At 39.4% G+C, this 26,963-nt stretch overlaps 3 protein-coding genes across 6 annotated transcripts in view; 1 reads left to right on the forward strand and 2 right to left on the reverse strand.

Annotated features, from left to right (window-relative positions):
* Window positions 1-1,015, reverse strand: part of inpp4aa (inositol polyphosphate-4-phosphatase type I Aa) — a 17,151-nt gene extending 16,136 nt beyond the window's left edge. For 2 of the 3 annotated variants that reach the window (XM_036004209.1, XM_031294288.2), the window contains exon 1: window positions 869-1,015. The gene's annotated coding sequence lies outside the window, so the exon portion shown is untranslated. The remainder of the gene's footprint in view (window positions 1-868) is intronic. The other variant, XM_036004208.1, reaches the window with a different exon arrangement.
* A 1,606-nt stretch (window positions 1,016-2,621) lies between these two features.
* Window positions 2,622-16,158, forward strand: slc9a2 (solute carrier family 9 member 2). Of its 2 annotated transcripts, XM_036004463.1 has the most exons (14): window positions 2,622-3,011; window positions 3,142-3,356; window positions 3,446-3,694; window positions 7,433-7,683; window positions 7,778-7,995; window positions 9,135-9,334; window positions 9,770-9,859; window positions 9,949-10,019; window positions 11,766-11,933; window positions 12,046-12,151; window positions 13,557-13,673; window positions 13,933-14,020; window positions 14,825-15,266; window positions 15,308-16,158. In XM_036004463.1, the coding sequence occupies exons 1-13, from the start codon at window positions 2,744-2,746 to the stop codon at window positions 15,244-15,246; spliced, it is 2,463 nt and encodes an 820-aa protein (XP_035860356.1). In that variant the 5' UTR covers window positions 2,622-2,743; the 3' UTR covers window positions 15,247-15,266; window positions 15,308-16,158. The 2 variants fall into 2 exon arrangements, with proteins under 2 accessions (XP_035860356.1, XP_031150161.1); XM_031294301.2 differs by having other exon boundaries at window positions 14,825-15,962.
* On the reverse strand, window positions 16,008-22,394 carry mfsd9 (major facilitator superfamily domain containing 9). The gene is made up of 6 exons (XM_031294312.2): window positions 22,024-22,394; window positions 20,595-20,682; window positions 20,038-20,081; window positions 18,802-18,931; window positions 17,888-18,097; window positions 16,008-17,808 (listed from the first exon to the last, which is right to left on the reverse strand). Exons 1-6 carry the CDS (start codon window positions 22,108-22,110, stop codon window positions 16,946-16,948), a joined length of 1,422 nt encoding a protein of 473 aa, XP_031150172.1. The 5' UTR covers window positions 22,111-22,394; the 3' UTR covers window positions 16,008-16,945.
* Between the last annotated feature and the right edge of the window lie 4,569 nt (window positions 22,395-26,963).

Consider the following 26,963-nt stretch of genomic DNA (forward strand, 5'->3'; position numbering starts at 1 on the left):
GAACTCTTGTTTATGATGCTACAGGATCACACACACAGTTAATTCTGTATGTGTATCTTTAGGTTCATTCATAGGCTCATTTAGGTTCAAAAATCTCCATCAAAAACAGGCACGCCAGCAGACACAGATGCAAGAGACAGACAGAAACAGAGGAGACAGTTAAAGGTGAGCCACAGAAAGAGTAATTTAGTTCCCTTTCTGTTATGAAAATAGTGAAAACAATGATTAAACAGCTCAAGTCTAATCCGTTCTGCTCTGTTGGGAGCATCTGGGGCCCTAGTACTGTAATATCCGTGACACTGTTTCATGAGCAACACATCCGGGTTTAGATGTAGCCTAGCATAAAAAAACTAATATGTAATATTATTCTCCATAATCCTACATCAACGCTATCCTGGCCTTCTGTAAACCTGTGTGAAACAGGGTGTCATCCTGTCTGTTTACTAGCCTGGGTAGGTGGAAATGAACACACAAGAGGCCAGAGCTGTCCAATTGAAATCTATTTATGGCAGCATTGGCCAATAATATTGTCATTATACGTCAAGTGTGGATACACATATCATTCACTGACACTGGGACAATAACAACTATTGCGTCATGATATCTGCTGATGCTCATTCAGTGAGGCTGCTGCATGGTGCTGCAGGACGTTCAGCACAATTAAAGACACGCCATGTTGAAGAATAAAAACAGATGAATCGACATTTCAGATCTTGCTATGGCTGTTAACAAATGTTATCCTGATTCTGCTGGGAGGAGCTGTTCTCTCTTTACGACAGCATATATTTGTGTGAACAAACGCCCTCTATGAACCGTTAAAGGATCAGATGTCAAATGAGAAACACAAGCAATGATAAATATATCATACCGTTTAGAAAAATACGAAGGTTTCCTTTCCTATAGATGCGCATCCTGGTTGCTACTCGACGATGTCTGCAGTCAAGACTCGCCCTGACTCCCTCTGACACATCGAGACGTAATACCTCCGCTGCACGCAGCTTCTCCTCTCTCAACTGGGGGGCGCTGTCGGCCTGGGGGCGATTGTACCGTCCGGTCTAAGGTACCACCAGAAATAACCTCACAAGCTTAATACATCCATGGCTGTAGGTGGGTGGAGGACTGTACGTGGATGGAGAAGGCGTGGGTATTTGTACATTGCGCAAAATAACAGCACCTGAATATTGAATAGGCTACTAATGGAAACACAAGATAGGTATGATAAATATAATAAATACTCACTGTAAGTCTCAATTATTTTGGCTTTAGCAGTTTTTGTATTTTCTACATTGTTGTTTGGCATATAAATATCATTTTGAGATTTTGTAGGAGGGTATTGCAGTTTTTATTCTAAGTCAAAGGGAGGGCCCAAAGAAAATGGGACTTGCTTTTTTATAAAATGAAATAGGAGATTCAGCCCCCCCCCCCCACCTTAGCAGTACTTTCACTAAATCACAATTTTGAGATACTAAGTTAAAATTATGACATAATTCTAAATTATTGTGAAAAGGTAGGAAATGATAAAAAAAACACTAACTGTAAGTGAAAATGAAAAATTACCAAGTTACTATTCAGACTTTTAAAATTATTTCTAAACCAAGAGATACATCCACTGAATTTTTTTTAAATGAATGTTATTATTGAAAAGTTGGAATGATAAAATAAAAACTAACAATGGCCTTTTCTTATGCAACAGTTAGGCTACTTTGTATGTAGACATTTGTTTTTCTGTATTTATTGTTTATTATATATCAATAAACATGTTTATTTGTTTCTTTGTTTGTTTATGTACGCACTTTCACCAAGGCAAATTCCACAATTTGTAGTTATTGCGGCTTTTCTGATTCTGATTCAGAATGATATACTAAATTAAAAATTTGACATGATAGCTCTTATTATGGGAAACTTTTATGGGCTAATATATTTTGTCATTACAACATTAAGTCTTTATTGATTATTTTTTTTCTTCATAGTGGAAATGGGCTTTCATGCTGAGAACAAAATCAGACTAAAGGTCTAATGATGCTGCAGAATTCACTTTTAATGTTGTGATGGGTGCTGAATTTTAGAGGTAAACTGGTTAAAGATTGCCCCGTAATATAAGTCAAGAAATTTAACCCTAATGGATGGGTTGGCTGTAGCCTAAAACTGAATTGCCCCTTTGGGGATTAATAAAGTTATCTGAATCTGAATCTGAAGAAATAGGATATATATTTTCATTTTTTACAGTAGGCCTAGCCTACATTTTGAAATGGTCACACTATAGCCTACCAATTACCTCTGCGGTCTGTAACTTATAAACCACTTAAGATAAATCAGGAAAACTGTGTGTTAACCGAAACCCAAGTGTGGCCCCACCCTTTTTTAATCTGCATCAGGTGACACCCAATCAGAGCAGGGCTCCAGGGCTCGGGGCCGCGCCCAGCCTGTATCGAAACTCGTGGACGCACAGCAGCAGGTAAACGACAGGTGTGCTGTCCTGCAATTGAAGTAGACCCACCCGGACACAACTGTGAGCTCTAAAGACAAGTTCATTAAGGATTTACTGTTGCAGATGGAGTAAGAATAGGCGAGAACATTAATAATATGATACATTTTTGTATCAATTTTGTTATTAATTTTTGTTTCGTAAGAAGCTGAGTTTGTTCTCACATCAACTGCTTTTCGGCTGTGAAGTTGGATGGAGTGATTGATATTTCCATCGATCTGGTTTACTGTGTAGGGCGGCTGTGGGTTTTTGTGCACAATGGATTCAAGCATTACAAGGCGAACAGAAGTTTTACTCATTATTTTCACATTTTTAAGTCTTCTGCACGGCTCTAGAGGGAAAATCCCAACCCAACCAACCGGCGGCAGTGTCACGATTTTGCCCCCGGTTAACCCCGATAATGCCGCCCAGGCCTATCCAGACACGGTAAAGGAAAATATGCCAGTGTTTACAATGAATTACCAAAGAATACAGTTACCATTTGAGATTACTCTTTGGGTTTTGCTGGCTTCATTCGCAAAGATTGGTGAGTAACAGTAACATATGCTGAAACTGATGATTTTATTGACACTGAGATCAAATTTAGCTGATTATTTTATCAGTAATAGGTGTGACCTTTTCATAGAACTAAAGTTAGCCTACATCTCTTTTCTCAGGTTTCCATGTGTACCACAAGATCACCATCTGGGTGCCAGAGTCATGCCTTCTGATCAGCATTGGTCTGATAGTGGGTGGCATCATGCACGCTGTCCATGAGGAGCCCCCTGCTGTGCTCTCCAGAAATGTCTTCTTCCTCTACATGCTGCCCCCGATTGTCCTCGACTCGGGCTACTTCATGCCAACCAGGCCTTTCTTTGAGAACATCGGCACGGTCTGTTACAAAACCACAGTTTCCTAAAACCGATTCAACATCTTGTTCTCACATAAAGACAATATGACATTTTCTTTCTGTGTTTGCAGGTGTTGTGGTTCGCAGTGGTGGGGACTCTGTGGAACAGCATCGGCATTGGCGTGTCTCTGTTTGCCATATGCCAGATTGAGGCGTTTGGTGTGCAGGACATCAACCTCCAGGAGAACCTGCTGTTTGCCACCATCATCTCGGCCGTGGACCCTGTGGCCGTGCTGAGCGTGTTTGAGGACGTGTCTGTGAACGAGCAGCTCTACATCGTGGTGTTTGGAGAATGCCTCTTCAACGATGCTGTCACTGTGGTGAGTGGGCTGAGGCAGAGGCTATGAAAGTGTTTGACGTTTTGCAGGTTAGTGGGACAGTTGTTGTGAAACAGATGTGTCCACAGGCCTGAGCCGTGTATCTTAGGAAGTTTGCTGGCTCAGATACCGCCAAACCAATTTCTGAGGTCACTGCTGCATTTGATAGATCAGGGGTCACCAACACGGTGCCCGCTGGCAGCAGGTAGCCCCCAAGGACCACATGAGTAGCCCTCAGGCCTGTTCTAAAAATGAAAATTGAATATTGACATTATCTGTTTCCCACCTTGTTAAGTCATTGTTGATAATTATTGTGAGAAATCATTAACGTAATCAGTGTCTTCACATAGATGAGTATCATTAATCATTAATAATCACATATAACTAAAGGCAAACTGAGCAAATTTATTTCAGAAGAGCGTATCAAACTGGTAGCCCTTCGTATGACTCGGTACCCATGAAGTAGCTCTCAGTTTCAAAAAGGTTGGTGACCCCTGTGATAGATACTTTAATTGATCCCCAAGGGGAAATTGGCCATATGGGAGGAGTACTACCTGTACGTACTCCTCCCATCTCTACGTATACGTCTGTAGACAGCATCGCTGGAGCTTGACTGAACCAAGCTCATGCTCAAATTCCTTCCCTCACTCTTTTCTATTTGTGTTCAAACACACCCATCCCGCTACAATAACATGCTCTTAGCTTTGATGTTGCAACCCTTTTGTTTAGTTCACAGTAGTGGAGCTGATACAGAAAATGAGGACGAACATTTACCCAGGAGACTGGGAAAGCCATGGCATGGTCAGGACAGAGAGCTCTTTGTTGCAGAATTGCACCCATCAAGCAAGATGTAATATTTGCCAAAAGTAGAAGTACTTTCGGTGAGCACTGCAATCACTAGATAAGTGAAAGGTGACAGTTGTAGCGGTCCAGATGGTGGAGAGGACCCGTCAAACTTCGGTAGGATCCTATTATTAAAAAGTGGGGTCCCAGAGTTTCTAGCTCCGCCCTTGAGTGCAAGTGCCAGGTTATGGTGATTTGTTTCATAACTTCAATATGCACATTTAAAACAGGGAACTATTGCTGCCATGCTCTACATACAGTACATATCCGCTTTAATTAAATGTTAAAAAGGCTCCTGTTTGACTTGTCTCTGATTTTTCAATGGTGTGTTAACCCTTGTGTCTGACAGGCTCATCTCAGAGCAGAAAAGTCACTTTAAAGGATAGGTCAGTGATGTTCTACATTTAAAAGAATACACCAGCAAGCCACACTAGATGACATGTTTCTCCTGAAAATATAGCACCCCAAAATAAAACTACAGTGCACCGCTATTATAGGAAGTAATATAGCCTTTTAAAAAATGAAAGTAAAATGTATTTTGGAAAAAAAATTGGGGTGGGGGTAAGTGGCACAGGCAGGCTGGGGAATTTGAAAAGTATTGCGAGACGGTCTCTGGTTTTGGTCTTCTCATGGGATTTGTTGACAAAGAAGAAAAAAATAGCATATCACCAGATGTATCCTTTAAATGAGCCATGTGCTGAATATTTTTACTCATTAAGGACTTTGTCAGCACTGTTTGTTGCTGGGAAACTTTATTCTGCATAGCAGCAATTGCTACTACAGTCACATGAAGACCCTTCCTTGATCCAAATAAGATCCTAAAATGTTCCCTACCAGTTAAACTGTGACTCAGATACTCTCTGACCAACGTAAAGTAATCATTAAAAGGGCTCTATGGTATCCTGTCTTTGCCTCAAGTTTCACACAATTTCCAATATCTACAAATGTCTTGCTTTTTTTAAATGTACTTTTGATGGTCGCGGCCAGTCAGACAGCAGATTTTAAACAGTCCCATCATCATAAAAACAGCAGTGAGTTGTTAGAGGTATCGTCAGAACACGAGGAAAAAGAACAAAGCCGGTTGCTCTGGCAAATTCTCTTTTTCCATGAGTCATTCATCGCACTTGGTGAAATGAGATTATCAAATTGCAAACAGTGCAGAGTAAATATTTCAATAAATCACTGTTATCTGTAACTGTGTCATTAGAGGCCACAGCCCTTAACTCTACCTATGACTTCTCACAGGGATATGTGGGATGTTTGACTGTATACAGTGAGGAAAATAAGTATTTGAACACCCTGCTATTTTGCAAGTTCTCCCACTTAGAAATCATGGAGGGGTCTGAAATTGTCATCGTAGGTGCATGTCCACTGTGAGAGACATAATCTAAAAAAAAAAATCCAGAAATCACAATATATGATTTTTGTAACTATTTATTTGTATGATACAGCTGCAAATAAGTATTTGAACACCTGTCTATCAGCTAGAATTCTGACCCTCAAAGACCTGTTAGTCTGCCTTTAAAATGTCCACCTCCACTCCATTTATTATCCTAAATTCGATGCACCTGTTTGAGGTCGTTAGCTGCATAAAGACACCTGTCCACCCCATACAATCAGTAAGAATCCAACTACTAACATGGCCAAGACCAAAGAGCTGTCCAAAGACACTAGAGACTAAATTGTACACCTCCACAAGGCTGGAAAGGGCTACGGGGAAATTGCCAAGCAGCTTGGTGAAAAAAGGTCCACTGTTGGAGCAATCATTAGAAAATGGAAGAAGCTAAACATGACTGTCAATCTCCCTCGGACTGGGGCTCCATGCAAGATCTCACCTCGTGGGGGTCTCAATGATCCTAAGAAAGGTGAGAAATCAGCCCAGAACTACACGGGAGGAGCTGGTCAATGACCTGAAAAGAGCTGGGACCACCGTTTCCAAGGTTACTGTTGGTAATACACTAAGACGTCATGGTTTGAAATCATGCATGGCACGGAAGGTTCCCCTGCTTAAACCAGCACATGTCAAGGCCCGTCTTAAGTTTGCCAATGACCATTTGGATGATCCAGAGGAGTCATGGGAGAAAGTCATGTGGTCAGATGAGACCAAAATAGAACTTTTTGGTCATAATTCCACTAACCGTGTTTGGATGAAGAAGAATGATGAGTACCATCCCAAGAACACCATCCCTACTGTGAAGCATGGGGGTGGTAGCATCATGCTTTGGGGGTGTTTTTCTGCACATGGGACAGGGCGACTGCACTGTATTAAGGAGAGGATGACCGGGGCCATGTATTGTGAGATTTTGGGGAACAACCTCCTTCCCTCAGAGCATTGAAGATGGGTCGAGGCTGGGTCTTCCAACATGACAATGACCCGAAGCACACAGCCAGGATAACCAAGGAGTGGCTCTGTAAGAAGCATATCAAGGTTCTGGCGTGGCCTAGCCAGTCTCCAGACCTAAACCCAATAGAGAATCTTTGGAGGGAGCTCAAACTCTGTGTTTCTCAGCGACAGCCCAGAAACCTGACTGATCTAGAGAAGATCTGTGTGGAGGAGTGGACCAAAATCCCTCCTGCAGTGTGTGCAAACCTGGTGAAAAACTACAGGAAACGTTTGACCTCTGTAATTGCAAACAAAGGCTACTGTACCAAATATTAACATTGATTTTCTCAGGTGTTCAAATACTTATTTGCAGCTGTATCATACAAATAAATAGTTAAAAAAAATCATACATTGTGATTTCTGGATTTTTTTTTTTTTAGATTTTTTGTCTCTCACAGTGGACATGCACCTACGATGACAATTTCAGACCCCTCCATGATTTCTAAGTGGGAGAACTTGCAAAATAGCAGGGTGTTCAAATACTTATTTTCCTCACTGTATGTGCATGTTTACAGGTGTTGTACAACATGTTCAACTTTGTGGCGTTGATGCCAGAGGTGGAGCCAGTGGATGTTTTCCTCGGGGTGGGGAAGTTCTTTGTGGTGGGGCTCGGTGGGATGAGCTTCGGCATTCTATTTGGCTTCGTGGCCGCCTTCACCACAAGATTCACCTTCAAGGTCCGAGAAATCGAGCCACTCTTCATATTCATGTACAGCTACCTGGCCTATCTGGTTGCTGAGCTCTTCAACATTTCATCCATCATGGCGTGAGTAGATTTTTAAAAAATGTTCCAGGTTAAAATATTTAAAGCTAGAAGAATACAGCAAAAACACATCTGCAGTTTATGTTTTTTTCTGCAGCATTGTGAGCTGTGCTCTCACCATGAAATACTACGTGGAGGAAAATGTGTCCCAGCGTTCCTGCACAACCATCCGCCATGTTGTCAAGATGCTTGGCTCCATCTCAGAGACGCTCATCTTCTTCTTCCTGGGGGTCGTCACCATAACAACAGACCATGAGTGGAACTGGGGCTACATCCTGTTCACATTGCTGTTTGCTTTTGTATGGAGAGGTCTCGGTAAGGAGAGGACACGGGGTGTCTGTGTCATGTTGGAGGTCAAGATTTGTTTGTCTTGGCGTCTTTCACTCTTGTTACAGGATTAAAGTTACCCTGTGGAGCTTTTGACCTCTAGTAGTGCTATGAAGCATGTTTTTACAAGTTTTTTTTAATGAACGCATTGGTTTAACGCTGTCCCACTAATCACAATTTGCAATAATGCACCAACAGAAGAAGGGAAGAAGAAGACTGCTATTAAGCAAACATGGATGTAAACAGTGCTTGTCAGACTTCGAAGACACACAATACATTTATGTAAATAATCCTGAATGTAAACATAAATAACTTTCGGTTACCTCCATAGCTATGAGCTGAGAGCCTGCTAAAATATCCAAATACTGTATAAAACTTTTAAGAGTAGCTAACCCCCCCCCCCTCTTAAAAACCATGGTTTTGCTGACATCTTGCTGTAGTTATGTAACAAAGCACACTGAAACAGGCTTGATACTTTGAAACAGAGAGGGTGGCAAAACACTTTTTTTCAGCCTGGTGTTATGTTGCTCTTTAAAGTGCTCATATTATGCTCATTTTCAGGTTCATACTTGTATTTAGAGGTTGTACCAGAATAGCTTTATGTGGTTTAATTTTCAAAAAACACTATATTTTTGTTGTACTGCACATTGCTGCAGCTCCTTTTTTCACCCTGTGTGTTGAGCTCTCTCTCCGGCATCTCACTTCTGTTCTATCTTTGTTGCGAGTCGCACATGCTCAGTACCTAGGTAAGCACTGCTAGTAGTCAGTTGCAGAGTATGAGGGCGTGCCACACTAGCAGCTAGGCGAGCATTATAACCGAAGTAAAGGCTGGACTACAATAGAGCTGTTTGGAGCAGTTTGTGAACAGTGTTTTCTCTGAAAGATGGTAAGTGCCTTTGGGGTGGACTTTGGGCTTTTTCACTTTGTAAACCTATAACATGCACAAAAAGATATATAACACAATAAAGGCAAAAAAGCATAATATGAGCACTTTAAAGCTGCATTTATTGATCTATATGTGATTCTTTTGTTTATCACTTGGGGACGCAGAAAAGCTGTAAACACAACATATATTAGTTAGTGCAGCTTCAAATAACATCCTTACATTGTTCTTTCTTTCTTCCCAGGTGTCTTGGTGCTGACTCAGATCATTAACCCTTTCCGCACCATCCCATTTAACTTTAAAGATCAATTTGGTCTGGCCTACGGTGGTCTGCGAGGTGCAATTTCCTTCGCCTTGGCCTTCACTCTTCCTGAAAACATTGTCCGCAAGCAGCTTTTCGTCACTGCCACCATTGCTATCATCCTATTCACTGTCTTTCTTCAGGTAAGAGAGTGTCTGTGTATATTTTAAAACATTTAACACAGTTTGCTGTGAATCATTCATGTCTTTCTAACTAGTTGAATCAAATAGAAAAATAGTCTCAGTCAGAAAGAAACGGACTGACGTCCTGTGTCATGGTTTTCCTTGGAACACACCACATGATTTTAAAGTCCAGATCAGAATTGATTTCATTATCTAATAAGTTGTGCAGGTTTTGGATATAATGATTTTGCATTCCAACTCAATGTCAGACCAATGTCCGATCAAAATGTCATCTTTGTCCACCAAAACAACTGGAAGCTGCTGCAAGGACTCTGGATTATGTACCTTCTACTTTAATTAATGCCCAATATTTTGAAAGTAATTTGGGATTTTAAAAGTCTTCAGTCTTTTTCTTAGTTCTTTTGAATCTGTGATCTTTCCTTCTCTCCTCCACAGGGCATCAGTATTCGACCTTTGATTGAGTTCATCAATGTCCGCAGAACCAACCGCAATCTTGACACTATCAACGTAGAGATTCACTGCAGGGTATGCTACAGATTGTAGATGTAAATGTGGTAGACGGATGTATGTTTTTTTTGTGCACAGTTTGTTAACAGGTCTCACTTTGCTCTCAGCTCATGGAGCACACAGTAGCTGGCATTGAGGACCTCTGTGGACAGTGGAGCCACTTTTACTGGAAGGACAAGTAAGAACGTCTCTCTCATCCTGTCTGCTCAACAAAAAGCCATTACCATATATATTCAAGAGTAGCCTACAAAATGTACACATTACTCACTACTCACTTAACCTTAAACTACTCACCGCTTCATATTGCTAAATTTGAAGAGAAATAATCTGCAGTGAAACTGGAAGAGAGATGGCAGTTTCATCTTACCTGCTCTCAGTTTCCTTCTTTGTTGTTTTGTTTGACAGTGCTATTGTTCACTCTGGGACTGTGTGGGAATGTTGACTAATCACACTTGGTGTCGTGTTCAGCTTCCGCCATTGGCAGTGACACAGATGTTTTTTTTTTCTAAAGCTCTGATTTGTTTTACTTAGTTCTTCTTCTGAATCTTTTACCCTCACAGTATTTGCATTACATGAATGCATTATATTAACACAGTATTCTAGTAGTTTGGTGTTTTGGTGCATAGTTACCTGCTACAGCTAAAAACTGCTTTTTGTGAAGACAATTTTCTATCTTCAGCTATTACCTTTGCACAATTGTATTGTTTATAGCTTTGAAAAAATATTCATTTTGTCATTGTTTTATTATTATTCATTTAAATGTCTTCATTCTTTTGTGAAAAACCCAAATTAGGTTGTAAATATAGGTTTATGTCCACACTGTAGACTCAAAAAGATTGATGTCTGAGTGAGAATGTATTCATTTTGACAATTACTTGCACCTACTGTTACAAACGTATTTGGTTTGGAGTGTAGTTTCTGTGGGCATTTTAAACACAAACACATTTCAAATGAATTACAGTAAGTTTTGACATTTTATGTGACTGAACACACTTCGTCCTCTTTCTTTAATCTCCACTGCTTACACTACTCCCTTTATTCCATGCCTTTTTTTTCTCTCTCGTGTTCTTTCTTTTCATTGTAGCTTTATTTACACACTCTTAATGGTTTTCCCGTGAGTTGGGTTCCTCATGAATGCAAATTTTAGGTTGGATTAACTAAGCTTGAAGAGCGGGCGTTTGTTAATAATATCCATATTGGGTGAACAGTGACAGTGTAGCCCTTTTTCTACACAGCCCGTCAGCTTTAGGACAATCTAGCAGGACAATGATCCTAAACTTACAAATAGCCAACAGTTGGATGTCTTTGATTGATCAGGTCAGTCACGTGTCCTCAATCCCATTGACCATACGTTTCATTACTGAAGATCAGACTTAATGCAGAAAGCCTCTGAAACAAGCAAGAAGTGCAGATGGCTGCATTACCAGGGAAGATATCGAGCGTCCGCTGATGGATGTGGGTCAGAGGTTTCAGCCCATCACCAACTGCAAAATATTAAAATAAATACAAATAAATAATAAATAACGAAAATACTATATACTGTACACTTTTACTATATACACAAAATGAAGCATGAAAAAAACAAAAAACGTAACTATAACGTGTAAACGAGGCAAAGATACAGTTAGTAGACAAGAAAGTTGCAATAAAAAAGTTAAAGTACAAAATTACACTCTACAATACTTATCATACTAAGAAGTATTGTTTGTTTAGCCAGAGCCTAATATAGTTTATTCTTTTGTGTAATAGACCTTGATTGTTGTCAGAAGCTATTAAAAACACATCAATGAGCCACACCGGTAGTGCTGGGTCATGTTCCTTCATTAGGAACGCCGGAACATACTGTTGGTTTTGATCTCAGATATCTCTATTTCACACAAGCTGTCCACCCTAACCAATGTAATCCCCTTTCTCTCCATGTCAGGTTTTTGAAGTTTAACAATCGAATCCTGCGGAAAATCCTGATCCGAGACAACCGGGCCGAGTCCAGTATTGTGGCGCTGTACAAGAGGCTGGAATTGCAGAACGCCATGGAGATCCTGGACAATGTGTCTGGAGACATCAGCACTACTCCGTCCATCGTCTCTCTCTAGTATGAAACCTTCATCATGTCTGTCTATTTCTGGGATGATCACACTACCTCCTTACTGTCTGTTCAGACCAAAGGGATTAGAGAAAGTAATCTGTTTTCATCTGTCTTTTAGTGAGGAAAAGAAAAGCTCTGCTAAGCCTAAGAAGAAGTTCCTGGCTACTGACGTGAAGAACATGCATGACATCCTGTCCAAGAACATGTACAAGATCAGGCAACGGGTGAGATATGAAATCTTCTTGCAGAATAACAGTTGTGTGCACACCATTCTGCTTTTCCCCCTATTCCCTTCTTTTCTTATCAAACATCACAGTAGTGGAAAGTAACAAAGTATTCAAGTACCATATTTCAGTACAGTTTTGAGATATTTGTATATCTATGTTACACTTTATACTTCTATTTCACTAAACTTCAGGGGGAAATATTGTATTTTTTACTCAGTTTTTACTAGTCTTATTTAAAAACATATGATATACATATTAAATAAAATGCAAAGATTAAACCAGGGGTTTCCTTGACTACAGTTTCATTTGAATAACTGTTTAGGTCTTAAAGAGTTAAAAGTATCCCAATATTTCACAAAAACAACGAAGATTAGCATTATTCTTCTTTTCTCTCCCATTATTAATGATTTATGTTGTGACCTTTTGGAGGGGCCTGACCCCTATGTTGGGAACCACTGGAATAAACTTTTGAACAGTATACTAAGTACTTAACACAAATTCCATCATGCTGATTACACGTTAATGCATATATATGGAAAACATAATAATGTCATATGTAAGATCAGCAACAGGCATAGACTGTAGAACAAGAACTTTTTCTTTTTTCTTTTCTGATAATACGCATACATGTTTACTCAAGTAGCAGTAATGCAGAATGACCTTTAACATGTATAAGAGCATTTTTACATTGTTTTGTTGCTACCTTTACTTAAGTAAAGAATCTGACTAGTTCTTCCACCACTGATGCAGCAGTGCCACTACAGCTAACACAGACAATATGCAAACATTACAACTACACAGCTCCCAGAGGCACTGTTTGACTGAGTAAAGGCCAAAAGCTACCCCTACTCTTCATGCATTTGCATGTAGCTGCTGTTGAAGTAAAATTGCACCTGCTTACAGAACATACAGCAGTGTCTCACATGTGCTCCTCTACAAAGCTATAAAAAAAAAAAAAAAAACTCTAAAAGGAAGCCACATGCATCTCTTTTTCCCAAACACAGTAGTTGTAATATCCTCTGTTTTTTACATGAAAATGAAGTAGAAGCTTGAAAAGACAAGAGCACCATGTACATTTTTTTTCAAAGATCTATGTTGAGAGTGATATGTACAACAGAGGTCCAAACAGACACATGGACCTTTTCAGGTCAGACAGGTGTGGCCAGTTTTGGTTGAGTAATCTGAGCTTTAAAGAATGCGTCTCCTCTGAACACATTTTTTAACCGTCTATTTGTCTGTTTTAGTTGAGGTTACCTTGAGGTGAAATCATTGTGGCAGCCTGTAGGCTCACACTTGTGAATTTACTACAGATGGACACGTCCTAAATAGTGGAACCTGTGAGCTGGAAGCATCTAATTTGCTGTGTTGTTGTATCTTGGACTTTTTTGTTCTCTTTAACTAGACGGTGTCATACACAAATAAGCATGCCCTGCCGAACGACAGCCATAGCAGAGAGATATTGATGAGACGCCACACCACCATCCGCCGCACCCTCCGACCTGGCAGCTTTCAGTCATCGGTAAGTAAGAAAGCTCTGTAACTGGGGCTGGTTTTGACTTTAGGTATTACATGAGTCTTGCTACAAACAGTACGTTCTCAGCGTCTTAGTTAGAAGTAAGGAAGTGAGAGCAGAGTTGAACCTTGTGAGAAACATGTTACTTATCTTTCAAAGTGTTCCAAATTAAACCTGCGGTTCACTTTCTTTATCCCATCTCTCATTCATTATTCTCTTGCCAGTTTTTTCACTCTGCAGTTTTATTCCCATATTTTATTGTCAGATGGTGCCCAAATCCCACAAATACTTCTCTCTTCCTGCTGGGAAAAATCTGGACACAAAATTCCCTCCTGGGAGGCAAAGCTATACAGGTACGCTTCTCAAACTACTTTTAACCACTAAACATTTTTTTCTCCCTTTTAAGTAGATTTAAAGTTGGAATAATCATCGTAAACACAAGATTCACTTAAGTTTTCTTTCCAGAGCTTTTAGACCGCACCTCACAGCCTTTTTCAAAAATAGAACTTGCTCAGGTGTTTGTGTATCAGCTTGTTCTATTGTGAAATATTCAAATCCAAGACGTTTTTAGCCATGCTAGCAGTGTGGCTCTTGGGATGGCAACTGGCCAATGACATTTTGTACAAACATGTATGTATCTGCACAAGATGCATTTTAACGTTTGTGATTCCCTGACTTTTCCTCCAGCGTCATCATCAGGTCAATTTCTCTTTACTTTAGTTTGTTATATAGCTTACATAACTGCAAAACTAATGACATTCCCATCCACCTCAGCTGTACTCTTACCATGCTGACGTTAGCATTTAGATCAAAGCTGTGCATAAGTACACCCTCACAGACGTTAGCACCATTCCAGCTGTCCTGTGTATTATTTGATACACCTTTCCAAAAATCATCTTGTTTGGTATCTTTGGAACTCCACTAGAATTTCAAATAAAGTTATGCAGATTTGAACGTTTGGCTGCACAACATAAATTTGTCACGACTGATCCAGCAGCAGGTTAGCGAGTTTTACTGGGTAAAACTCTGTGCCCACATTAATTTCCTCATTCATCAAGGACTTTTTTTCAGTGTTACTTACATGCAATTGTGCGATTGCATAATTCCATTCACTAAAAGTTTCTGTACAATTTTACTATTTTTTTCACCTGTCCCAGATGATCTGGAAACAATGCCAGAGGTGGTCTACCACTCCAGACCCTCTCGGTTTGGTCAGCCCACACGCTCCTCTTCCAAAGGCATGATGCCTCTACGCAGGCTGGACACCCTAACGGAGGCGCCTTCTGTTAACATGCTGGATGAAAGCACAGGGGAGGAGAGAGGCAGGTCAGGGCGTGGCATGTTCAGAACAAACTCCTCCTCTAGTGATTCCCACATTCCTGCTCCTCACCGTCCATTTCACTCCTCCGTTGAAAATGACAGCAGCTCAGCTTATAACATTAGAAGTGGGCATCATGAAGTGGAAGAGGAGGAGGAGCAGCAGCAGCCTCCACCTCCAGCCTGGGCTGCTACACCCAGAGACAACGCAGCACAAAACCCTCTGCTCAGACGGCCTCAGTGGAACCCCAGGAAGATGTAAAAGAGTCTCTGGGCTTTCAAGAGCAGCTGGACTGCCATAGACTGAGTCTAAGGTTCTCAAGGAGCACCAGGATCTTTACAAACGACTGTGTTTTTTTTACCGTTTAAAGACCAAGTAAATTAACACTGGAGATCCATTCATTACTTATTAGAGGTGAATCACCCTCCAAAAGGAGCCAAAAGGACAGTCATATCTTGGTGTCAGGCACATCAGAAGAACAGTGCACTATAATGAAGGAACTGTATATCAACTCTCAACAGTTAGTCATTCTGACATTTTATCTGTGCAGTTCACACCAATGCGATTTTCATTGTTTTATCTTCCCATAGAATTTTTAATTTTAATTAATAATTTAAATGATTTTGTTTGAATAATTATTTCTTTGTCCTCAGATGTAAATATTTAAATTTTTTTGTACTTTTGTATTGTCTATTGTTTGTGACAGGTGTATGATTGTGGATACAAGTTTTTTTTATATAGGCCATATACATTTAACATTAGAAACTGTGCTGTGCAGTACAAAGTACTCTTGGGACTACACTGACCTCACAAATCCCACTTGGCTGCCCCCTTTATTATTTTCTTTTTTTGTAACAATTTTCCGATGTTGTTGAAAGCTGTTATCGAGCATTCTTGATACAACCATGGATACAATGTATGTTTTGAAATGTGGCACTGAAGGCACCAGCAAGAGAAGATGCAACATCCAAACTGCAGCATTGATTTCAGTGTTTCATATACAACTCAAAAGTCAAGACTTGCATAGAAAACCTTGTTTATTCCTGCAAGTTGACTTTTGGCATGAATCTGCCATGCACTTCATGTGTCACTGACATCTTTACATAAATGTATAAGATGTTCCTTAACCAGGGGGTATTTGTTTTGTTTTTTACAAGTAGTGATCAGAAACAAAATAAAAAAAAACTTAATTTCTTAAAATCTCCATTTAAACATATCCTTAAATAAATGAACACATCTCTGTAACTATAAAATTCAAGAGTCAGAAACAAAACAAACATTTGCTCATATACCACCGTACGAACCATTTTGGATGCAGTGCATTTGGAGAAACAACTGGCATTGAGGTACTGTGTTAAACTAATTATGGCTAACTAGACTAAACTACAACAGTGTGATCTACCTTGGGGTGGTCAGGCAGCCCAATTTCCCCAAAGCAACTACATGTTCAGCTCATTTATGAATGTGTGAAGCATTACTGCCTGAAATGTGAAAGGAGGATCATCTTTGTCTTGTATTTTGGTGAAGCAGTAGAAGTTATTTTAACTTTTAGTGTATTATCAGTAACTGCAGGGACTTTGGACAATACAGTGGTTAGAAGATTACATTACAATTAAAAGTGTGCATTGTTTCCAAGCTGTCCCAAGTAGTATGTGCCATCACAAGACCCTTATGTTTTTGTCTGATCAAACTTCAGCACAAGGGGAAGCAGATTAAACTTCTCAGCCCCGAATTCACATCAATGACGGCATGAGTTTTGAGAGCGCTCCTCCTTAGAGAATGGCTGCAGTGCTGGTGGTGACGAGCCATTTTGACCTGTGAGGTTGTCACAGATACGATTAGCAGAGGCATTGGGCAGGACATTTTGTTCCCACTATGAGTCTGCTGTTCATCTTCACAGCTGGCCTCTTAAGAGCACTTCTCTGTGTGGAAGTTTTGCTTCGATTTTAAATAAATTCAGTTAGAGTTTGGCTTTTATTGTCATCCCCCTCCCGTCCCATTTGGGGATCCTGATGAGCAGTAAACATACAGCTGCAAGGGCTAAGACCACTCCCAGACTGGGGGGACCACAAGGGCTGAACTCCTGTGCCAGACCAGAGAGGAGAGGGGCCAGGACTCGACCAACAGCTGTAACCGACTGCCCGGCTCCGATCAGAGTCCCACTGGCCTGGACCCCTCCTCTCTGCAGCTCCAGGTCTGTGATACATGTCCGTCCAATAGTGGTGGAAATGGCAAAGAAGGTGGAGGTAAGCAGCACCTGTGACACACTGGGAGCTGCAGCGTACAAGAAAATGAGCAAACTGGTAAGAACTGTGGAGTGAAGCAGAAGAGCATGCATGTTGTTCCCATACAGCTGGGTGACGGGCCCCACCAGGAACCCAGCCAGGGCCCCTAAGGTGCTGCTGTAGCTGATCAGATAACCCGTCACCTTTGGTTTAAGTGAGAAACGCTCCTCCATCGCCAGGGAGAAGTTACTGTAGTAAAGCATGATAGCTATAGCCATCAGAAGACGCACCAGGAAGAGGTCCCACATGTCAGAGGAGGCCACCATGTGGATCTTGGAGCCCACTGAGGACAGCTGTCTCCAGGCAGGCTGGAGCAGAGACACCTCCCTCCACCTGAGACCACCTACCTGCTTCCCTGGAGCTATGGAGCCTGGGTCAGTGTCTGCTGCCAACACTGGGGGGTGAGTACTTGCATTAGAGCCATTGCGAACCGACTTACTGCAGTTTTTGTCATTACAACCTTTACTTGTGTCATTGCTTGAGTTAGTGTCATTACGGTGAATTAGCGTCTCGCTCCATGGTAGCATCCATACAAGCCCTGGAATGATAAACACATAATGTTTGGTAAATATTTGAAATACTATTGAATAAGTTATTTCTCTCCATTTCCCACCCACCTGCATTGGTAAGGAAGATGACTGCACAGGTAAAGGAGGAGGTATAAAAGCCGCCTTCATGCTCCGTGAGGTAGCCACCCACCACAGGGCCCAGGATGAAGCCAACACTGGAGGCTGCATTAAAGTGTCCCATCACCAGAGGGCGCTCTGACTCAGACACCAGGTCAGACAGCAGGGCTCTGCAGATGGACAGGGAGTGCTTGAACAGCCCTGAGACAGAAAACAGTCAATGCACGGTGAGAAGGAGAAGGTGACTGATCATGCCTACTCTAGATAGTCTAGATAGTCATGATTTTATTTTACCCACGAGCAAAGAAACAGAGTACATCTGTAACGGTGGTGGGTCTTTTTTCCTCTTACAACTTGAATGAGAAGTTAACCCCCAAGTGAAAATGAATCAGGTAGGTATGTATACCATAGTATATAACTTTATTTTACCAAAAGAAGTGACTTGTAGTAAAGTCCTTTTTAAGTCCCACTTGGCTTATTTAAGCCTTTCCTAAATTATTGAATTTAACTGTAACTATCTACTTTTTACAGTTTCAAAATACTTATTGGTGCATTTAGAAACAAAGCACGGTTAGGTAAGGAAATATGTGACATAAGAGCAAATATTCTGATTTGGATCAATCATAAAATTATTTTAAAAGACGCTTAGTTTATTCTGAACAAACTGTTAAGCAGTATTTAATGAACATTTGAAAATATTGTGAAAATACAGATCTATTGACGTCCATAGACGTTTTTCACAGCACAAATTTTGACTTGTCATAGGGGGAAAACTAATAACATTACAATGAAAAGCTAAATGGAATTTAGCCATTATTGATTTTATTATTTACACCTGTAATTTTCTTTCTGTGATATGTCAAAATGTCTTCAGTTAAAAAGTTTCAGTATAGTTTGGGACTTACCCACAGGAATCCGTGCGAGGACAAACAAAGCGATGCTGGTGGACATTCCAAGCAGGCCGTAGCCGAGAGCGCTCAGCAGCAGGCAGGTCAGCAGAGAGTACCGCCGTCCCACCACATCACTCCAGCTGCCCTGCCAATCACACACAGGAAATGACACACAATCACAAACAAAAGTCAAACTAAATTTCCCATTCTCTAAAAAGATACTTAGAAGAGAGATTATGGATCTTTATACAGTCCTGTGAAACAGGGTGGGGTTGAGGCCTAAACTTCAATCCTAATGCATTGATCTGGCATTAATGACAAATCACAACAAATGGAGACGAACAGAGAAAAGTATCTCTGTACACAAGTAGTGTACGGAGATAATACAATGAAGCAGGAATCCCAAAATTTAACCATGCAGCTGTTCATATAAGTCTTTATTAGATTATCGCTCTGTCTCACGCACGCACGCACACACACACACACACACACACACACACACACACACACACACACACACACACACACACACACACACACACACACACACACACACACACACACACAATGAAATAATGAAATTACGACCAATTGAGTTTGCCGTTTACTGGGTGTAGCCTGGTGGGATTATTATAGAGACCCAGCTGTTCACGTATCCTTACGTTTAAAAGTATTTAGCCATTCTTCACACGGGAACAAACAGATGACTGCTTATCTGTTTAATTTGTCCCATGACCCCTGAAAATTAAACCAATTTTCAGGAGCTGTGGGCGGCAGGAAAAAGACGTGGAAAGCTGAGAATCCTGCGTCAGATGCCATGCTTATTGTACAGTACTGTGCATTTTTTGAGTAACAGCTTGGACATGGTTTTAATCATCAAAGCTTTGGTTTTTCATCCAAAGGTATAGATAAAAAATCTCTTTAGTGACCAGTCAGGGGGTGTCAACGGGTAAAAAATGCATTTCTGTGTGAGGCAACAAGGACACAGGAGTTGTATACAAAAAGAGTGATATGTGCATCTGCGGCTAACTAGGAGTACTGTAGCTTGTGTGTGGATGTGCAGATACTGGGTGTATTGTGCAACCACAACCAACCGAAAACAGCCAGTGTTTATTGTATTCATGAAATACCAGAGATGACATGGAATGCAACTGCTTTGGCCACTAACTATGAGCATGCCTTGTCAATGAGAGAGGCTGAATGGAGCTTAGAGACAGAGACTTTTCAGAGAGAAACAAAGTAAATACTTACAACTATTGTGCTTGAGAAGAGCTGTAAGATCCCATATGTAGATCCTGCAACAGTTTCATATTAGTTATATTCACATTTGTAATATAAGATCTATACATAATCTATACACAGAGCAGACACCATGTGTTCAGATGCAACAATCAAAATGCCTACAATTACAGCATTTTTTCGATGATTTTGTATCATCAATTCAAAACACATTCAAATTACTTGTTTGGTCCAACCAAGGGTCCAAAACTATGGTGGCCCTGAGAGCTCAACTCACTGCAATGTAAGAAAATGCATGCAAATGACAAACTTATTGTTTCAGCACTGATTTACTGTCGGAAACATATACTATGTTGTGCACATTGCAATTGTTTTGTTAGCAGCTGTGTGTCCTTATGGCAATCATTCTCTCCAAAAATCAAAATTTTGATTATCGGCCTCACTGCCGGCGTTAACTCTGGCAAGCAGACAATTATTTGATCACAAGACTTGAGAGCATGTCAGCTTGCTGCCTAATTAAGCATGACCCTGGAGTTCATCTGCTATGATGATAATAGATTACAATTTACCTACAATACCAGCCACAGTGGGACTTGCTCCAAGAGCTTTCACATGATGGCTCAGCAGCGGGATGATCATGCTCACCCCAAACAAGTCCTAAAGAAGAAAGAATTCAGGAATGAGCCCAGAGGTATCCAGCTGTTATCATTATCAGGATTTTATCAGAAACCTCTGAACAGAAGGAAACATTTACATGTAAGTGAGTTTAAGGATAGTTGCATCAGCCTCAGAATCTCATCGCCAATCCTGTTTTTCTGCAGTGCTGAGATCAGTGCAGCAGCTCTTGCCAAACTCCTGATTGAAGTCACACAGCAGTTCATACAGTGTTCTAACACTACTCGTTACACTAATTGCTTAACTTTCAGTAGCATTACCGTCCCCAGCTATTTTTTGTCTGCCAAAAATCTGAGCAGCCTGGATTCTTTTAGTCACCCTTAATCAGATGATCATTTAGCCAGATATGCAGACTGAAATGTAAAGCTAGTTCTCTGAAGAATGACTGCTTTGCCATGTCTTTAAATTCAAGAATGCATTGGTCCACTCTGAAACACAGTATTTTACTGACAGTGATGCTTTAAAGAGGTGGCCCTCAACACACTCAGAGGTGTCAAAACAACCTGCTTTGTTCTATAACATCTCCTTTATTTAGTAGCTGCACACCTGATTCATTTAGGGTGACATTTTATACATTATACATGATGTTCCTGATGTCTGCAGTCAAACATGTTATATGGTAACAGTAGCTATTACAGATGAAGAAGAAATGTGTGTCTGCAGATATCAGATTTAACTTAACATGAAACCGTCTTAAGACTAGACATACATTTTTACAAACCATGCTTGCAGATTTAATATCTTACTACAGGTAAGTATGACAGGTCAGTGTTTTAGGGGTCTGTGCAAGCAAGGGTATGATTTAGGTAAAGGGAATATAAGCTACAACACTTCATCAATACATCCTGACAATATGTAAAGGCTATGATAAACACTCATCCCTTTAAATGTAACAAACTTACACTTCTAAGACGTCCTTTGCAACATTTAAAGTATTACATTTTAATTTTACATCAAGGCCGTTTTACATCAAGACCACAAAAGTATTACAGTAAAGGCCATGGTGACTTTTTTGAACTGATGTGCTAATTTACAGTTTAAACAGGGTTTTTGTGTATTCTGTATCCAATATTTTAAATGTGGAATATTGTTGTTTTTGTTTTATTCATATCATTTATTTTTGAGAAAATACTTTTTTGAGAAATATCAGTATTATTTCTATAATGACTCATGATTTTACATCACCTGCAAACACCTTGAGGATGCCTTGGTCAATGTTTGTACAGTTTGAACAACAAGGAAGTGTCTGATCTCTGAATTGTGAAATTGTTATGAAAACATGACCTGACAGTTCACTCAGTCAAGTCTCAGTTAGTTACTCACCATGAAGCCCACCATATAGATACATTGTATAATCCTCGTCCGTCCTCTTGGTTTCTGAAATAAAGGGCTACATTTCTGGATGTTCATCGTCCCGCTGTGACAGCACGGTTACAGCCAAAGCGGAAGCGCTCATCCGCTCGACTGTAAATTATCCAAACACACAGGGCACGTCTCAGTCCCCGGCGGGTCTCTCACATGCAGAGGGTGATGAGAAACTGCTCGATTTTAACCGTCGGCACAAATGTGTCAGGTGTAAAAAGCGGCGTATTTGAAAGAGATAGTATACGTCCTGCGATGGAGCTGACTGTTCGAGTCGTGGTTAATTTCTCAGGCGTTGAACTGCAGTGTTGTTCGGTCTGACCTCCCCGCGGTTGCTCTGACAGTTGGTATCGCCCGCTGACGTCACAGACCTTGAATCGGGAAATTCTTATTCATAAAATACATAACAAGAGTCGTTAACCCATCTTTTTTATGGTTGTTCATTTGTATTGCATTTTGGAAAAGCTTTGAAGATTATATGGTATCTAAAACAAAACATACAATCACACTTGAAGGCAAACATATTATTACCTATTTTGAATGTAAAGATAGAAAGTTATGTAATAGGCCTATTGTAAATCTCTTTATTTTATTAGGTAAGTTCCATATCCATAAGGCAACATTTTCCAGATCAACACCGTGCTTCAGACTATTCCAGGTTGAATTTGACATGTACTTTGAGTCTCTTAAGTTGGTATCCAATAAGAAAGCTATCTTAATATCTGATGTCTACTCAAATGCCTTTGTTTAAGTGCTCCTGCTGTCTATATTATTAACGAAGTTTGAAACTCTGTGTCTTTTGTACCTTTTGTATCTTTTATTTCTCTCTGTTTAGATTATTACTTTCATATTTACTTTCATATTATATTATTTGTACATATTTTTGTATTCTTTTATTTGATTACATACTGTGATGACTAAATATCTGTAAACTATTTTTCGAAATAATAAATAAAGTTTGGAAAAAAAAATCATAAAATACATCCTGGTGATACAACATTGTTTTTCAAGGATAGCTCACAAGTTCCTCTAGCTATTAACATTATATAATTGTTTTCTAGGGCTTCTGGTCTTCGTTTGAATCTAAATAAATGTGAACTGTTAGCTATAAAAGATTGTAATGCTGACCATGGCGAACATTCCAGTAAAGAATTCTGTAATGTATTTAGGTATTACTATAGATAAGAAAGACTCCCAGAGATGTTCAATTAATTTTAATCCTATTATTGAAAAAACAAAAAGAAAATGTAATCAATGGCTTTTAAGAGATCTATCATTAAGAGGCAGGGTTTTACTTTCAAAGGCTGAAGGGATATCTAGGTTAACATACACTGCATTTTCACTTAGTGTTGATACCCACACCTGTAAAGCTATAGACAAACTTCTCTTTGACTTTGTTTGGAAAAACCGCACTCATTATGTAAGAAAATCTGTTCTAATGAATGAGTACTGTAAAGGTGGCCTTAACTTTTTGGACTTTACTACTTTAAATTATACATTTAAAATCATTTGGATCAGGCGATACCTCAGGTGTCCAACTTCTCTGTGGAACTTTATTCCCCATTACATCTTTTCTTCATTAGATGGTCTCAACTTTATTTTGATCTGTAACTATAATATTGACAAAATTCCCCTCAAACTTGCTTCTTTTCATAAACAAATGCTATTGGCCTGGTCTTTAATCTTCAAACATAATTTTAGTCCCCACAGACTTTATATTTGGAACAATACATATGTATTATTCAAAAATGGATACATTTTCTTTAAACAATGGTTTGATAACAATATTTTGTTGGTCAGTCAATTATTTAACCAAGACGGTCAACTTTATTCTTATTCTGAATTTCTTCAGCAGTATGGTATCCCTGTTACTCCTAGGGAGTTTTCGATTGTTTTCGATGCTATCCCCACGGGTGTAATTGCATTTTTTTGAGGTTTTAAGGCTGATGGTAATCTCCTTCCCTGTGTTAGGTAATGTACTTGATACTAATGTTGGTAGAAGTTGCTTCTCTCCACACTGTAAGAATATCAACAAAATAATTCGTCAACTTTTTCAACATGACATCATTAGTACACCCTCTTCTTTATCACACTGGTCCAGCTTTGTTGGAGATATATGTTAGGACAAGGTCTGGCTTCTGCCGCAGAATTTTTTTCTGACTAATAAAGTCAAAAAGATTTCTTTTAAGATGCTTCATAGATTTTACCCAACCAACCACTATTTACAGAAGCTCAAAAAAGACATTCATGTAAACTGTGGGAATCAAAGAGAAACTCTTGTGCATTTATTTTGGTTATGCCCTCATACTAAATTACTTTGGAGTAAACTGTCTCGATACTTAGCTGATCTTATTTACCCTAAATTCTCCTTGTGCTGGGAAAATGTACTTTTTGGTTTCATTAACTTTGTCACAAATCTCAACTCTCAATTTTATTTAATCAACCTGATTTTAATTTTGACCAAATTTTACATCCATAAGTCCAAGTTCCAAAATAAAACACCTTCATAGAGCTGCCCATTCACATTAAACACTATATATCTACTATATCCTGTTGCAGTAATACGAAGGCTGTTAGAACACACACACTATTTGTACTTTTCAAATGCTTTACTTTCTTTCTTTTTATTATTGTTTTATTTTTTGTCTCTCCCCTGGCATACTTGACCTGTTTGTATTGTATACACTTGTAGCTGTATACTTGTTATGTGCTTAATAAAAAAAGTAAAAAAAAAAAAAATAATAATAATAATTCATAAAATACATCCATGTCATAAACAGATGAGGGGAAAAAATCATAAACACATATTATTTGTTATTTACTTTTTTTCTTTTTTCGGTTTTAAAATATGATACTCATTTATTATATATCCTACATAACAAATGAATGATCTTCCTCTGTGATGAATATTTCCCCAAGTTCTTTATATTTTGTTTTCAGCGGTTAGACTTAATGATATTGCAGTTACTTTTACGCCATCTGCTGGACAAACTGAGGCATTCAACACTACTCAAGTTTACATTATTTGAGTCCAAACCACAGCAAACTGAATTTAAAATAATACTGCAATGATGAAAATCACCTAATCACTATAAAATGCTATATTAGCCTACTATTATTTCATAATTATATTACCTCTAGAATACGAAGAGTGTGATGATTATTCCAGTTCTGAGTCCTTTTAGATCAGAGTAATGGTGCTAAAATAAAGAATATAATTAGTTTAGACAATAACGTGTAGGAAAGTGTTTCACTGACCCTTTGAAGAGCTCAAGCAACCTCTGAACTCAAGACTGGGCCTGTGTGGAGAAGATAACCTTTAAACGTCTAAATTACATTCTTATAAGATATTAATAAAAGTCCTAAACATGTTCACGTGATTCATTTTAAAGGGAGGTACTTTGTGATACTGATAACAGTTAATCTGCAATCCTTATCACTTAAACTATTTGCCACCTTGAAATACAAACATACTGAATGAATGAATGAATGAATATATGAATGAATATATTTTTATTATTGTGTCATGCATACAATAAAATATGCCCAGCCCACACAGGCTTACAAGACACCATTACCTAAGACAAAAGACCAGATGCCAAAGTAACCACATACCCTAAACAAATAAACCTTCTAGTCTTTTTTGCCAAGCTTTAGAAACAAAACTACTATTTGTCACACTGTTTAGTACTATTGTGTATACTCAGTGAAGAACTCAACAGGAATAAATCGGTTTTATATTAAACAAGTGGCGGAAGAAGTACTCAGATTCTTTACTTGCATGGAGTGAGTGGAGTGAAGAAAACAATATTTCACTACGAAATGAAGTGGAGTAGAGGTATAAAGTAGCATTAAATACTCAAGCAAAGTACAAGTGCCTCAAAATTGTACTTAAGTAAGTGTACGTAGTTACTTACAGTAGTGGATATAACACACACACACACACACACACACACACACACACACACACACACACACACACACACACACACACACACACACACACACACACACACACACACTACAGAACAGTGGATGTGGGTGGAGTAGGATAGCCTGGGTCACATCAGTGTGTAAATTTGCCAGTGTCTATATGTAGGCTCACTGCTAAATGTGCCCCTAAGATGCTAATAAACAAGTGTTTCCCCTCAGCTCACACTAACTGTTACTGACCACAACATCAGACTTTAAACTTCTTTGTTTTAGGTTATACTGTAAACATTTATTGAAATACTACTTAAATAACTTCAGTTTAAGTAACAAAACTGCATTTATGTGGCATTAGCTAAATTACCGTATGATTAAATGGAATACTGTCTTTTGTTGTCAAGAACACAAAAGTATTACAGTAAAGGCCCATGGTGACTTTTTGAACTGATGTGCTAATTTACAGTTTAAACAGGGTTTTGTGTATTCTGTATCCAATACTTTAAATGTGGAATATTGTTGTTTTTGTTTTATTCATATTATTTATTTTTGAGAAAATACATTTTTGAGAAATCTCAGTATTATTTCAATAATGACTCATTTAAACTGTTTATAAAGCTTCAGTTGATAATTATCTCTGTGTTCTTGGAGTGTGATACAACTGTAAAGGTGTATTTACAGTAACTTCCATCTCATCCATTTACAGGAAATGATACTGGTGTGTGTATGTGTGTTTACATGTGTGTTGTCCCAGCTTTGGGCAGGGTGTTGTGGGATACTCCTCTTCTGTCCTTTCAGTCTCACCCTGCCCTGACATTCCCGTGCAGACGGTGGGTGTCCAGTTGCCACCGGTTATTTCTGCATTGATCCCCTCCCTTCACACACTCCAACTGCTTCACACACTCAGTCCCACAATGGAGTGGAGCAGCCGCCTTCAGTCAGACCCCCAAAATAGCCCAGGGTGTGTAGAGGGT

Source organism: Sander lucioperca, chromosome 8, assembly GCF_008315115.2.
Source record: "Sander lucioperca isolate FBNREF2018 chromosome 8, SLUC_FBN_1.2, whole genome shotgun sequence".
Taxonomy (NCBI): domain Eukaryota; kingdom Metazoa; phylum Chordata; class Actinopteri; order Perciformes; family Percidae; genus Sander; species Sander lucioperca.

Excerpts from the sequence above, each read along its gene's own strand:
- slc9a2 (XM_036004463.1), top strand. The coding sequence starts at position 2,744 with ATGGATTCAAGCATTACAAGGCGAACAGAAGTTTTACTCATTATTTTC. Across the intron at positions 3,695-7,432 it reads TCAACGATGCTGTCACTGTG|GTGTTGTACAACATGTTCAA; the intron begins GTGAGTGGGCTG and ends GCATGTTTACAG. Across the intron at positions 7,684-7,777 it reads AACATTTCATCCATCATGGC|CATTGTGAGCTGTGCTCTCA; the intron begins GTGAGTAGATTT and ends TTTTTTCTGCAG.
- mfsd9 (XM_031294312.2), bottom strand. The coding sequence starts at position 22,110 with ATGAACATCCAGAAATGTAGCCCTTTATTTCAGAAACCAAGAGGACGG. Across the intron at positions 18,932-20,037 it reads TCTTCTCAAGCACAATAGTT|GGCAGCTGGAGTGATGTGGT; the intron begins GTAAGTATTTAC and ends TGTGATTGGCAG. Across the intron at positions 17,809-17,887 it reads CATCTTCCTTACCAATGCAG|GGCTTGTATGGATGCTACCA; the intron begins GTGGGTGGGAAA and ends TTATCATTCCAG.